Raw genomic sequence first — 14,941 nt, forward strand, 5'->3', positions numbered from 1 at the left:
GATTTGGCATTTACTCTGTAGATGGGGGTGGAAGAGAGCAATCGCTAAAAAAGAGAAGGTTTTCCAAATGATTCATTCTAGAAGCAGACGGGTTATGGTTAAAAAAAAAAAAAAAAAAACACAAAACAAGTATATCAGTATTTAAATGAATCTTAGTTGATTTCATTGTTTCTTTTGCAGAAAGAATTTCCCAAGTTTTTCACATTCAGAGCAAGAGATGAGGTATGACATGAAGCAGTGATACTTTTCTCACCTCCCTGGCATCTTTGATATTCAGGAAGAGTAGAGTCCCCAGTCCTTAAGGTACCCCTGTATTCTAGAACATGTAATTTCCGTGTAGACTCCAGCCTCCCTCTGGGATTGTGTTTCCCTGTGGAGCTCAGACCCCATGCTTCCCATCCGGATCATTTTTGTCCTCAGATGGCCCTCCCAACCTCTTTTTCTTATGTTCTTGCAGGCTGGCTGCCTATTTTTATAAACAGAGTTTGATTGGAACACAGCCACACCTGCTTGATGTCCTATTGTCCGCTGCGGCTTTCTCGTTCCAGTGGCAGAGATGGTGTGGCTGTGACCGACCGTGTGGCCCAGCAGCCTCACACGTTCCCTCTCTGGCCCTTTAAGAAAAGCTTTGCTGATCCCTATTTTAGAACAGGTGGGCTTATTCCCAGCACAGACTCTACACTCCATCCTCTTCAGTATCTCGTAGTTGAATTGATCCAAAGCCTTTCATTTCTAGCTCAGACCCGTCCTTTGGTGAGGGTCTTCATTTTCTCTCTACTTCAGTCTCCAGCATGGTCTGTCCCTTCCTTTGGGGGACCAGTTTCCACAGAGAAACCAGCGCTTAGTGACTTCTTGAGAGGTACTCTGTTGTGACAGAACAGAGGCTGGTTGTGCCGGCAGGTGCTGGGGACTAGGTAGGCTCACCCGGGAGCCGAGAGGCTCGGGCAGGCATGCAGGACCCGCCATGCTCGCGGCTCTCCTCTGGACCTTCCCAAACCCCAAATCTCTGAGCCCTGGGGTTGCTCACAGGTGACGTGATAAAGGCTACCCCCCTGAGTGTGAAAGCCGCGAACACCAGGGGTCTGCAAGACAGGGCGTGGACCCAGCGGGCGCGCAGCCCCAGGGACCCATTCGGTGTCTGTCTGTGTGTGTGTGTGTCTGTCTCCACTCTCTGGCCGGCCCCGCAGTTTGCAGAAGATCGCATTTACCGTCACCTGGAGCCCGCCCTGGCCTTTCAGCTGGAGCTCAGCCGGATGCGCAACTTCGATCTGACCGCCGTGCCCTGTGCCAACCACAAGATGCACCTTTACCTGGGTGCGGCCAAAGTGAAAGAAGGGGCGGAAGTGACGGACCACAGGTTCTTCATCCGCGCCATCATCAGGCACTCAGACCTCGTTACAAAGGTAAGACGTCACCGAGGGCAGCTTTCTCCCTCTGAGCTGCTCACTCGCATGCTGGCCTTCTCTTCACTGAGTCCTTGCTCTGTGCTGGGTGCTGGGCGGCGTGCTGGGGATCGCGGGGTGCGCCGGGCACATACAGCTGTGCCCTCGTGACCCTCCCGTCTGGGGAGTATGGGGGAGGCAGACAGCAAAGTGGCTTCTGTGCATGTCCCGGCTGGCGACACATGGACACCTTTCCTGTGTCCCACGGATCTGTCTGCATGTGAAGGGAGTTCAGAAGATAGGAAGATACTGGCTTATTAAAGGAGTTTCTTGTACTTGCTTATTGAGTGCATGATCATTTTTCATTGTTTCTTGCATTCAGACAAGTTATCTATGATTTTATTTTATTTATTTATTTATTTATTTATTTTAAAGATTCTATTTATTGACAGAGAGAGAGACAACGAGAGAGGGAACACAAGCAGGGGGAGTGGGAGAGGGAGAAGCAGACTCCCGGCTGAGCAAGGAGCCCATGTGGGGCTCGATCCCAGGACCCTGGGATCATGACCTGAGCCGAAGGCAGACGCTTAATGACTGAGCCACCCAGGCGCCCCAAGTTATCTATGATTTTATTGTGAACTTTTCAAACAATATTGAAAATGACTTTTTCTTTAAAGATTTTATTTATTTATTTGGGAGAAAGAGAGAGCATGAGCAGAGGGGAGGGGCAGAGGGAGAGGGAGAAGCAGACTCCCCACTGAGCAGAGAGCCCGATGCGGAGCTGATCCCAGGACTCCAGGATCATGACCCGAGCTGAAGGCAGATGCTTAACCAACTGAGCCACCCAGGTGCCCCATAGTGGATTCTTTTTTTTTTTTTTTAAGATTTTATTTGTTGATTTGAGAGAGAGAGCACAAGTAGGGGGCAGGGGACAGAGGCAGAGGGAGAAGCAGACTCCCTGCTGAGCAGGGAGACTGATGTGGGGCTCAATCCCAGGACCCTGGGATCATGACCTGAGCCGAAAGCAGATGCTTAACCGACTGAGCCACCCAGGCGCCCCTTGAAAACTACTTTTAAAAATCAAGGAGAATGACCCAGAATCCCACCACTCAGTAGGGGTCAGATGTTATCGGTGGGAGCTCAGGGTGGACAAACCATTTGAATGCTGTTGCTGTTTTACTGGTCAATTCCTTTTTTTTTTTTTCTTTTTTTAAAGATTTTATTTATTTCAGAGAGAGAGAGAGTGTGTGTGAGTGCAACCATGAGCAGGGGGAGGGGCAGAGGGAGAAGCAGACTTCCTGCTGAGCAGGGAGCCTGACGGGGGCTTGATCCTGGGACCCTGAGATCATGACCTGAGCCGAAGCCGCTTAACCAACTGAGCCCCCCAGGCGCCCCTACTGGTCAGTTCTTGTAGACCTCCTCTCCCACGGTAATGGAGATGATCAACTTCATGTTCTCTCCTTGCCTGGATGTACCGTGTGTGTAATTTTTTTTTTTTTTCCTAATCCTCTACTGATGGATGTGAAGCTAATGTCATTTTTTTGCTACCTCAGTCAACTAGCTATTTTAGTGGGTTTATTATTTTCAGGTACAGTCAGGCCTGTACTTCCTAACAGATCAAGAAACGGTTGCCACGGAAAAGATTGTCACTCTCAGATCCCAAGAGGAGGGGGCACACCATATGGCAGGGAGCCACGTGGGGAAGCACCAGGGTTGGTCGGGAGGCAGGGGAGGAGAGGGAAACGTGGTTAAGAGTCTTTGTTGTGGTTTCTGCAGGAAAGAACAACCAGTGAGGCAGGGTAGGCAGGCTTGGGGTTGGCTAGTCTGAATACTTTCAGTAGGTTCTGGAGCCAAGGGGCTGTCTCTAGGTGCCTGGTACCTGGGCCTGGGGTGAGTAGGGCAGGTGGATAGTGACCTGGGACCTGAGAACCCCAAAGAGGTGGTGTATGCTCTGGATTGGCTGGTTTGCCTTTGAAAAAGCATGCTCAGGACGGAGCTGTTTACCATCTCTAGGGATTGGCCACCCTGGGAGGGGCAGCCCCTCCAGGCTCAGGAAGGCCCCAGTTGTCAGAGCATCACAATGCAGAAAATACAGAACTTGGCAAATATGCTGGGTAGCCTTGGAGGCAGGGCTCTGCCCTTCTCATCTGGCACACTTTCTGGAGGAGGGGAGATGCTTTCCTCTCTCCTTTCTGTCTGAGGCTCTGTTTCCAGCCCTGGGCACCTTGCTTTAGCATCTGTCCCCCGCTGACATCGGCAGGAAGCCTCTTTTGAGTACCTGCAGAACGAGGGTGAACGTCTGCTCCTGGAGGCCATGGATGAGCTGGAGGTGGCGTTCAACAACACAAGCGTGCGCACTGACTGCAACCACATCTTCCTGAACTTCGTGCCCACCGTCATCATGGACCCCTTCAAGGTCTCACCTCTGGGGATGCTCTGGGTTCAGCTTTCGCAGGGGCCTATGACACTTCACGTGCCTTGCTGCTTTGGGGTCTTGTCTCCTTGCACTCCAGACCTCTAAGTTCCAGGACATGCATGTGCGTGTTTGAGCCTCGGTTGCTGTGGGTGGACAACCTTCAGTCATTTAATTCCAGGGCCATAATTTTGCCACCACCCTTAGGATCGTCCCTGTTCTGATGGTCACCCTCCATGGGCAGCATGCTTCCTTTTTAGGACAACATGCATGCCCAAAGTGTCTTGTAAAACAAAATTTCATCCCTGGTTCCCGGCTCTTTTGGGGGACCGGGTGTGGGAGGGAAGGGGAAAGAGAACCATTCTCCCATGGCTGGTTCTTCATGAGCAGGCAGAGTTGATGCTCGTGATCCTGGGATGAAAGAAGTCCTGGGTCATCATCTTGGCCTCCGTGGGGTGCAGAGGGCCTGTGCTGATGCCCCAACTCCACCAACCCATGTGTTCCCAGAAGAGAAAATGCAAACGTTTGAGCTACATGGTGGAGATAAAGATGATGTAATGTAGGCACACTAGCTCTGTCGCTTACCAGCCTCCGTTTCCTCATCTGTCACTGGGGTATAAAAATGCCAGCCTCTCTGAGTAATTATGAGGATGAAACGAGATAATGCTCTTGACATGCTTAGCATGGCAACTATGGTTATTATTGGCTAAATAGTTGTTGGATACATACTGTGTCCCAGGTATTTTGTGTTCAGTGTATGTCATCGTTCCTTTATTATTGGTGCTAGAACTATATATTACAAGTGTGCACAGAATGGGCCCTGAGATTGGAATTGCTGTGATTTGGGGCAGATCGAGGAGTCCGTGCGTTCCATGGTTATGCGCTATGGCAGCAGGCTGTGGAAACTCCGCGTGCTGCAGGCTGAGGTCAAGATCAACATCCGCCAGACCACTGCCGGCTGTGCTGTTCCCATCCGCCTGTTCATCACCAATGAGTCGGGCTACTACTTGGACATCAGCCTCTACAAAGAAGTCACTGACTCCAGATCTGGAAATGTAAGGCTGGGTGGCTGGGGGGGGGGGGGGGGGGGATGCCACAGAGATCCAAGTCAAAGCGGAGGCAGAGTAAATCTGCTCCCGAGAGCAAGACACAGACTAAAATGCTATTTGGTGGCGGTCGTGCCTTGCCGTACTGGATTGGGGTAGCACCTCTGAGTTTACAATAAACATGTTAGCATCTGAATCCCAGTTGTTCATTCCTCTGGGAAGGAGAATCAATCTCAAATTTAATCTATTTTAGGACCGTATTTGGGAAAAGATGTGGAATATTGTGGTTGATTGTAATGCAACTCCCAGGGTGGTTCACTTAGGGAAATGGGTGTATTCTCCCCAAACATGTTTTAGAACAGATGTTTGTGAACTGAATCAAATATCCCGTTGACTTCCATTTTTAAATATATAACTCTTTAAATGATTAAAGACTCTCAGGAAGTTAGAAAAATAGTACAGAGGGAAAAAAAGATACTGCAGAGAGTTCCCATGTACCCGTCACCCAACTTCCTCCAGTGATAACAACATAACCACGGGACCTTGTCAAAACAGGAAATTGACGTTGGTACAGTACTGTTAACTCAAATGGGGACTTAATTCAGATCCAGCCAGTTTTTATGCACTCATTTTGGTTGTGTGTGTGTGTGTATGTGTGTGTAAAGTACTATGATAGTCACATTTTTGGAGCTATGCTCCCATACCTGCCACTGTCCCTTCTTGTTCTGGTTGCCCACAGTGGCAGAGAAAAGAAGATTAGCTCTCCGGGGCACTTACTTTGTCATGTGATGTGACATGCTTTGCTTCCTTCCACCACATTTTCATTGAGGAGAGTAGGATTAAATGGGACAAGACTATGCTTCTTTGAAAGTTCCCTCCTTCACTCTTTTTTTCTGTCTTTCTTTCCAGATCATGTTTCACTCCTTTGGCAACAAGCAGGGACCCCAGCACGGGATGCTGATCAACACTCCCTATGTCACCAAGGATCTGCTTCAGGCCAAGCGATTCCAGGCCCAGTCCCTAGGCACCACCTACGTCTACGACTTCCCGGAGATGTTCAGGCAGGCAAGTCCTGCAGCTTTGCTGTGGCACAACCCCGGTCCCCTTAGGGAGTCCACCAGCCCCTTACCCCCCATCCTTAGTTACTCTTCTGAAGACCCCAGTCGGAAGAATGAGGTCTTCATGGAAAAAAAGAAATCAATATTGGGAATGCCTTCCTAATATTTTTCCTAAAATGAACCCGCTTTCCTCCCAATGATAAAAAGTAATATAATATAGAAACTTTGGAAACTAAAGGAGTATGGAAAAAAGAAAAAAGTGGCTCATAGTTCCATGTCCTAAAGACACATTGCTTAATATTTTGATGTGTTTCTTTCTGGTCTTTTTTTTTTTTTAAGATGTATTTATTTCAGAGAGAGAGAAAGAGCATCTGAGCAGGGGGGAGGGGCAGAGAGAGAATCTCAAGCAGATTTTGTGCTGAGTGCAGAGCCACATGTGGGGCTTGATCTCATGACCCTGAGATCATGGCCTGAGCCAAAATCAAGAGTCAGACACTTAACCAACTAAGCCACCCAGGCATCCTTTCCTCTGGTCATTTTAATGCTCATTTAAGTTCCTGCCACATGCCTGGCTCCATTCTAAGGTTAGGTAGCCCGTGAGGAAGAGGGTAGAATCATTCACTGCCTTTGAGGAATTTTTAGTCTACTTTTAATAAATAGTGTCTTGGGTTTTCCTGAATATTAAAGTATTCTACCTTTACGTAATCTATTCACCATTTTGATATAGTAACGTTTTAGTGTTTCCTTCAAGGATTGTTACTGTGCCTTTATTTTTTATGTAGTAGGGCCTTTCAGGGACACTGAACAGGCTGGCCCTGGTGACATGGATCTGCTTACATCCCTTCCATTGCCTTATAAATGATGTTCATGAACCCATGATCATGGACCTTCCCCTGTAGGCAGGAAAGCCTCAGTTCCCTTCAGGCATAGGAGAGGCAGAATGGTAGGAAAAGCTGCTGTTTGCAGTCACTCAGGCTTGGTCTTAAATTCTGGATCTGTCCTTTGCTTTCTGTGTATTCTTGGGCAAGTTCCTTCACCTCTCTGGGCTAGTTTCTTCCTCTGTAAAGTGAGGATAATAATAGGACCTGCTCTGCAAAGTTAATTGTGAGGAATATATGTAAAGTATTCATAATTAAGTAGGTGCTTAATTAAAGTAGCTGCTTAATTAAATTAAACTTAAACTTGTATGATTAAGAAGATCATTTATCCTTTTGTCTTTGACCTCAAGGGCCATAGAATAAGAAAAAGACAAATCAGGAGCAAATCCATCCCTTTTCTTTTACATAAAGAAACAGAATATTATCGACAATGCATAAATTTGAAAACTTAGACCAAAAGAAAATTTCCAAGAAAAATATGTCTTACAAAACTGACTCAGGAAGAAATAGAAAATGTAAATAGATTATTAGCATTAATGAAATTGAATACTAGTTCAAAAAGTCTATCCACTATAATTGGGTGCAGATGGCTTTACAATTTCTATCTAGCCCTCAAAGAGCAGATAATTCCCTTTGTGTACAAATTGTTTTTTGTTTTTTATTTATTTATTTATTTGACAGAGAGAGACACAGCAAGAGAGGGAACACAAGCAGGGGGAGTGGGAGAGGGAGAGGGAGAAGCAGGCCACCCACCGAGCAAGGAACCCAATGTGGGTCTCGATCCCAGGACCCTGGGACCATGACCTGAGCCAAAGGCAGACGCTTAACAACCAAGCCACCCAGGCGCCCCACAAATTGTTTAGAGAGTAGAAAAAAAAACAAAGGGAACGCTTCTTCACTTGTTTTGTCAGGTTATTATTACCCTAATATGAATCCCATGTTAGAACATTAGGAGAAGGAAAATTAGTTGTCTCATTTATGAATATGGACACAAAAATCATAAATAAAATATTAGTAAATGAAATCCAGTAATGATTTTCCTTAAATTAGACTAAGTGGGTTTTATCCTGTAACTGCTTATATGATTTGATATTAGGAAGTCTATTAATGTAACTTACCATACTAATAGATTAAGAAAAAATTTAAATTTTTCAATAGGTGCAAAAAAAACTAATTGAGAAGATAATATCTGTTAATAGTAAAAACTTTTAATAAACTAAGAATAGAAGGGAATTCATCTTGATAAAAGATGTTAATCTAAAACTAATAGCACCTAATGGTGAAATGTTAGAAAAACAGATACAGGATAGATATATCCATTATTACCATATGTATTCAACATTTTTTTTATTGGCGTTTCTGGCCAATGCAATAAGACAAGAAAAATAAATAAAAGGTGTAAAGACTGAAATGCAAAAGAAAACAAAATGGTGTTTTTGCAGATGATATAAATGTCTATATAAGAAATGCAAGAATCTATAGCACCAATGAAATAATACAGAAAGATTGCTAGATACAAGACCAGTATACAAAACTGCATTCTCATAGATCAGCAGAAATTGTAAAATGTAGTTGGAAAAAAATAGTGTTTACAACATTAAGATCAACTATAAGGTTACTTGTGAATAAATCAAAAAACATACAAAACCTTTATGGAGGAAATTTTTAAATTTTCTTGAAACACTGTAAGCCTAAATAAGTGGAGGGGTATATCATGCTCATGAAGGATGGGAAGATTCAATATTGTAAAGCTATTAGTTCTGCCCAAATCAATACATTCAGTATAATTCCAGAGTTTTTTGGTGAAACTTAAAAATTCATATGGAGAAGCAAAAGCCTGTGAACAGCAAAAATAATATTGAAAAAGAACAAAGTCAAGAGGACTCGTCTTAGCCAGTGTTATTACTTGTTTTAAAGTAGCAGTACTTGCTACAGTGTATTGTTGTAATAGAGCTAGATGAGCAGACCAGTAGAACAACACAGAGCCTGGCGCCTGGGTGGCTCAGTCGGTTAAGTGTGCGCCTTCAGCTCAGGGTATGATCCCAGGGTCCTGGGATCGAATCCTGCATCGGGCTCTCTGCTCAGCAGGGAGTCAGCTTCTCCCTCTCCCTCTACCCCTCCCCCTGCTCGTGCTCTCTCTCTCTCTGAAATAAATAAATAAAATCTAAAAAAAAAAAAAAAGAACAGCACAGAGCCTAAAATCAGACCCACTCATAAACAGAGCCTTGACAGAATGCAGAGGTGGGATTATGAATCAAGGCATTAAACTTCACTAAAAGGTACAGTAGTCCCCTATTATCCATGGCTTTGCTTTCCATAGTTTCATTACCTGTGGTCAGCTGTGATCTGGAAGCAGATGATCCTCCTTCTGATGTATGCTCAGAAGTTCAGTGTTAGCCTAACGCTACGTCACAATGCCTACATCATGCCCCTCACTTTATCTCATCACGTAGGCATTTGATCATCTCACATCATCGTAAGAAGGGTGAGTTTAGTACAGTAAGACATTTTGAGAGAGACCATGTTCACATGGTTTTTTACAGTTTTTATATAGCTTTATAGTTTTTATATAGTTTTATAGTTTTTTATATAGTTTTATCATAGTATATTGCTATAATTGTTCTTTTATTATTATTATTTTACTAGGCCTAATTTATAAATTAAACTTTATCATAGGTATGTATGTATCAAAAAAAACATAGTATGTATAGGGTTCAGTACTTTCAGAGTTTCAGGCATCCATGGGCTGTCTCGGAGCATTTCCCCCATGGGTAAGGGAGGACTTAATTGGAAAAAGTAAGTTTTGATTTCTACCTTATCTAGTTTACAGAAATAAATTTCAAGAGGATTAAAGTCACTTGGAGTTAGCTGAAAGCTTCAACTGTACAGGAAATGACCCATAAACTTGACTATATTAACATTTTGAAGTTCTTTATGCAAAAAATGAAAGATGAGCCCCAGATGGGGAGAATAGTTTCAATGCCTGTTACCAGCAAGGGATTACAACTAGATTATCTAAAGAGCACTAATAAATCAATTAGAAAAAAACAAAGCTATAAAAAATATGGGCAGGAGTTATTAACAGGAAGAAATTGGCAAAAAAGAAACTCACATGGTCAATAAACATATTCAAAGGCTCTCACCTTACTGATAATCAGTGAAGTACAGCTTAAAACCACAATATAATTTCGTACCCAGCAGATGGATAAACATGAAAATACTTGACAAAACTAAGTATTGGCAAGCATGTGGAGAAAAGGAGTTCTTATACTTTCTTACTGGGACTGTAAAGGATTTTGAAAAATGAGAGAGCAATTTGATAATATTGAGTAAACTTGAAGCTTCACAAACCCTGTGATCCAGTGATTCCAGTCCTAGGTATTCACCTGATGAGACTCTCATCCATGTTTATAAGAAGAGACCACCAGGATCTCATTACAGGGGCGCCTGGGTGGCTCAGTTGGTTAAATGTCTGACTTCAGCTCAGGTCATGAACTCAGGGTCCTGGGATTGAGCCCCACGTCAGACTCCACACTAAGCAAGGAATCTGCTTGTCCCTCTTCCCCCACTCGTGCTCTCTCTTTCTCTCTCAAATAAATAAATAAAATCTTTAAAAAAAAAAAGAATGCTTATTACAGCCTTGTTGTTAATACTGTAGGATTGGAAGCAGCCTAAATGTTCCTTAAAAAGGGTTATGAATAGGTAAGTTGTGATCTACTCACACCATGGAAACTGAATAGCAGAGAAAATGAATGAACTAGAGTTAAATTTCTCAATATGGATAAATCTCTCAAACATATGGGAGAGCCAGAGGGGTCAGATGCAGAAGGGTGCGTCCATCGCAAGACCATTTATTTAAAGTTTAAGTCCTGCGGGGGCGCCTGGCTGGCTCAGTTGGAAGAACATGGCACTCTTGGTCTTGCGGTACGTGGGTACCCACGTGGGGTGTAGAGATTACTTAAAAATAAAATCTAAAAAAAAATAAGTTTAAGTCATGTCTCTACATCCCACGTGGGGCTCGAACGCACAACCCCATGACCAAGAGTCGCATGTTCTTCCAACTGAGCCAGCCAGGCGCCCCCACGTGTTTAAAATGTATGCCTATATAATGAAAGGCATAAAAACATACACAGGACTAGTAGACACTAAATTCAAGACCATGGTTATCTGGGGTTGGGGAGGGGGGTACACCAGGGGCTTCAACTGCATTTTTCTTATTCCTTTAAAAAAAACTGGGGGCACCTGAGTGGCTCAGTCGTTAAGTGCCTGCCTTCGGCTCAGATCATGATCCCAGGGTCCTGGGATCGAGCCCCGCATCAGGCTCCCTGCTCAGCGGGCAGCCTGCTTCTCTCAATCCCAGGACCCTGGAATCATGACCTGAGCTGAAGGCAGACGCTTAACCGACTGAGCCACCCCCAGGAGCCCCATCAATAGTTCATAATTTAAAGAGAGAAAGAACTAGAAAATGTGCCTCCCTAATGAGGACTTCAGGTTTTCTCTTTCTTTCCCCATCCCCAGGCCCTCTTTAAACTGTGGGGCACCCCGGACAAGTACCCCAAAGACATCCTGACATACACTGAACTCGTGCTGGACCCTCAGGGCCAGCTAGTGGAGATGAACCGCCTTCCTGGAGGAAATGAGGTAAGAACTCAACAGAACCCGGCCCCTGGCTAGAATTGCCCTTTCAAAAAACATCCCCCTGAAGCAGCAAACCGTTTTTCCTTGTGCGTTTCTCTCCTCGGCAGGTGGGCATGGTGGCCTTCAAAATGAGGTTCAAGACCCCAGAGTATCCAGAAGGGCGGAATGTGATCGTCATCGGCAATGACATCACGTTCCGCATTGGATCCTTTGGCATGGGAGAAGACCTCCTGTACCTGCGGGCGTCGGAGATGGCCCGGGCAGAGGGTATCCCCAAAATCTATCTCGCAGCCAACAGTGGGGCCCGTATTGGCCTTGCAGAGGAGGTCAAGCACATCTTCCAGGTGGCTTGGGTGGACCCAGAAGACCCCCACAAAGTACGTCCCCAAACCAGCATGGTGGTGTGATGCCCCCCAGTGGGGGTGATAGCGCCTACAAGGGGGGGGCAGGGCGGAAAGAATCTTCATGCCCTTTGTGTATAAAGCACAGATATACACGAACAGCACATAAAAGGCATACAGTAGATTGGTCTTAAAATTTCATGGGAGGGAGTGGTGGTTAGGAAAAAAAGTGTCTGGAAAGGTGCCTGAGGGGAATAATGATGAAGAGAAGTTTGTACACGCTGAGCTCATATATCCAGAGTGTCCCCTGAATGCGGCGTACACTGAGGAGGCAAAGGTGAATAAGACACAGTTTCTGGCCTCAGAGAATTCTCCGAAATCATCCAGGAGATGTAGAGACACTAGCCACAATAAAACACATGAAGAACGAGAGAAAAGGTCATATTTTATGACGTGGAAAGGCAGGGGACAGAGATTTTCTGCAGTTAGAGCATGCAGTCTCTAGGTAGTGATATTGCCCCCGCCAAAGGGGGCAAGAATTATTCTTTTTTTTTTTTTTTTTTTTTTAATTTTGAGGTTTTTCTTTTTATCTTATTTTATTTTATTTATTTATTTGAGAAAGAGAGAGAGCACATGAGAGGGCAGAGGGTCAGAGGGAGAAGCAGGCTCCCCGCCGAGCCGGGAGCCCAATGCGGGGCTCGATCCCGGGACTCCAGGATCATGACCTGAGCTGAAGGCAGCCGCCCAACCAACTGAGCCACCGAGGCGCCCAAGAATTATTCTTTTCATGTAAAAAGCATATATACATATGTACACACACATGCATATACACGCACGTGTATACATAATGCATACATACACATAGTACATAAACTATAGAATACAGTTTCGTGGAGGGAGCTGGCGAAAGGGAAACAAGTCAGAACAGACCCCTTAGGGGAGCAGGGATGGAAAGGTGATTGAGGAACTGATTCGGAGCAGGAAAAACGGGAGATCGTGTGTAAGGATGAGTGGAAGGCTCTTGGCACCGATCAGACCTTCAGTTTGTAGCTGTTACTGATACGGAATTAACGTCCGACATGTTAACTGTGCTGTTAACACATTGTTAACTCGTTATTAACATCCACCCCATACGGGGTTAACATTTTTTTTCAAAAACAGCGCTGTCTAGTGCAGGGGACTGGATTCATAGCTTCACTGGTGTCTATTTTTTTTTTTAAGGGATTTAAATACTTGTACCTAACCCCCCAAGACTACACCACAATCAGCTCCCTGAACTCTGTCCATTGTAAACACATCGAGGAAGATGGAGAATCCAGGTAAGTAATTTATCATGTAGCTCCTTCATTTTGCCTCGGGTCGATTTCAGCTACTAATGGGCAGTCCCTCCCTTTGCCTCCGGGCTTGTGGGTGATGTTTTCAAATGGGGTGGTGGTATTTGTACAGTGGGACCCCTGAGCCTTCTGGACATTGATGACTAAGACACCTGGGGCTTTCTTCAGGGTGAGCCCATCCTTGCCATCCCAAAGTGAGTCGTGGCTTTCACAAAAATAGTACCTCACCCAGGAAGAATTAGATTGGATTACCATGGTGTCCCTGGAGCTGCAAGCTCAGATTTAGGACCAAATTAGCCTAGCTGATGCAGCAGCGATTTGGCAAGCTGGGAGAGTGTGGGCAGGGCAGGGGTCTGCTCCGTGAGGACGTCTAAGGCTGCCAGCTCTCTTTTCTAGGGGATGCTGTGGGTTTGTTTTTTTTTTTTTAAATGAAGTTGACAAAATCAGAAATTCCCAGGCTAGGTTTTCTGGAACATTAGTTGGTGATACGTTGTGGGCGGTGGTGAAGAACCATTTCCATAGTCAAGTAAGTTGAGAAACCCTGGGTTTAAATAGGATTTAACAAGAGTCTTTCCTGCAGACCTTGTCAGAACCTTTACTGCTGCGGTGCCTTGTGAATCTCTAACAGGAGTTAGGCCGTACAGTGTCTCACACTCCTGTGGCCATAGAATCTTGAGTGATTCATTGTGAATTTCCCCATCTCTCTGTAGACCAAACTCTATTCTAGATTGTTTATGGAGGCATGTAGGGTGGGGGTGACACTTCATTAGGACAGCCTCCAAATAAGCTGACATCTTCGGCGGGAAGGGTGATAATTATGGATGCTGCACTTGCCCTTCTAGAAACTTCAGGGTCAATTGTGAGTGTCTTAGACCCCTGCTTTCATTTCACCTCTGGCTGCTTTACCACCTTCTATTCCCTCACCTTGCTCGTCCCTCCTGCCCTGGGTCCTGGGGAAGCGCGTCAGCTTTGAATTTTTCTGGGCTAGAGCTCAGTCTTGAACCCTTGTTTGGTTCCTGAAGGTATGTCATCACGGATATCATCGGGAAGGACAGTGGTGTGGGCGTAGAGAATCTCAGGGGCTCCGGCATGATTGCGGGGGAGTCCTCCCTGGCTTACGAAGAGATTGTCACCATCAGCTTGGTGAGTCTCCTATTTTATTTCCTTTTCAACTTTCTCTCATGGAATCTTTAAAGTGGTCACAGAAGGAAGGAGCCCCATGTGCTCATCATGCAGCTCCGGTGATTATCAACATGTAGCCATTCCTGCGTCCTTGGTCCCTCGGCTCTCCTGTTTGGGGATAATTTTTTTTTAAGATTTATTTATTTATTTTAGAGAGAGGGAGAGAGAGAAAGAGAGAGCACAGGGGGGCAGGGGCGGAGGGAGAAGGAGAGAGAGACTCAAGTGGACTCCGTGCTGAGCGCCAACCCTGACATGAGGCTCAATCTCATGACCCTGAGATCACGACGTGAACTGAAACCAAGAGTCGGACACTTAACTGACTACGCCACCCAGGTGCCCCTCTTTGTGGATATTTTAAAGCAAGTCCCCTGTCCTGTCTTACCATCTGTGGATGCCGCAGTGTGGATCTTTACTAGATAAAGACCCCCCCCACACCGCTTTTTTACAGAATCACAGTACTATTATTACACCTATCAACATCAGTGGCAATTCTTTAATATCCTTGAAACCTGCTTCACAGTTATATTTAACAATTATTGGAAAACGTATCTTTTTATAGTTGATGTTTATGAATCATGGTCCTATCTCCTCTTACTTAAAAGATACTGAATATTTACACTAATACCAATGCAGCAGAAAAAGAAATCAAGGAATGGATCCCATTCGCAA

General features: G+C 45.1%; 1 protein-coding gene across 3 annotated transcripts in view; it reads left to right on the forward strand.

Moving 5' to 3' along the window:
• ACACB (acetyl-CoA carboxylase beta) overlaps nt 1-14,941 on the forward strand; it is a 140,088-nt gene that overhangs the window by 107,532 nt on the left and 17,615 nt on the right. For all 3 annotated transcript variants that reach the window (XM_032397988.1, XM_032397989.1, XM_032397990.1), the window contains 9 exons: nt 181-222; nt 1,188-1,403; nt 3,643-3,798; nt 4,647-4,850; nt 5,751-5,906; nt 11,296-11,418; nt 11,523-11,792; nt 12,978-13,075; nt 14,113-14,233. In XM_032397988.1, coding sequence (XP_032253879.1) covers nt 181-222; nt 1,188-1,403; nt 3,643-3,798; nt 4,647-4,850; nt 5,751-5,906; nt 11,296-11,418; nt 11,523-11,792; nt 12,978-13,075; nt 14,113-14,233 — 1,386 coding nt within the window. The remainder of the gene's footprint in view (nt 1-180; nt 223-1,187; nt 1,404-3,642; nt 3,799-4,646; nt 4,851-5,750; nt 5,907-11,295; nt 11,419-11,522; nt 11,793-12,977; nt 13,076-14,112; nt 14,234-14,941) is intronic.

The sequence above is a fragment of the Phoca vitulina genome, unplaced genomic scaffold (genome assembly GCF_004348235.1).
Source record: "Phoca vitulina isolate PV1807 unplaced genomic scaffold, GSC_HSeal_1.0 scaffold108, whole genome shotgun sequence".
In the NCBI taxonomy this organism is placed as follows: Eukaryota; Metazoa; Chordata; class Mammalia; order Carnivora; family Phocidae; genus Phoca; species Phoca vitulina.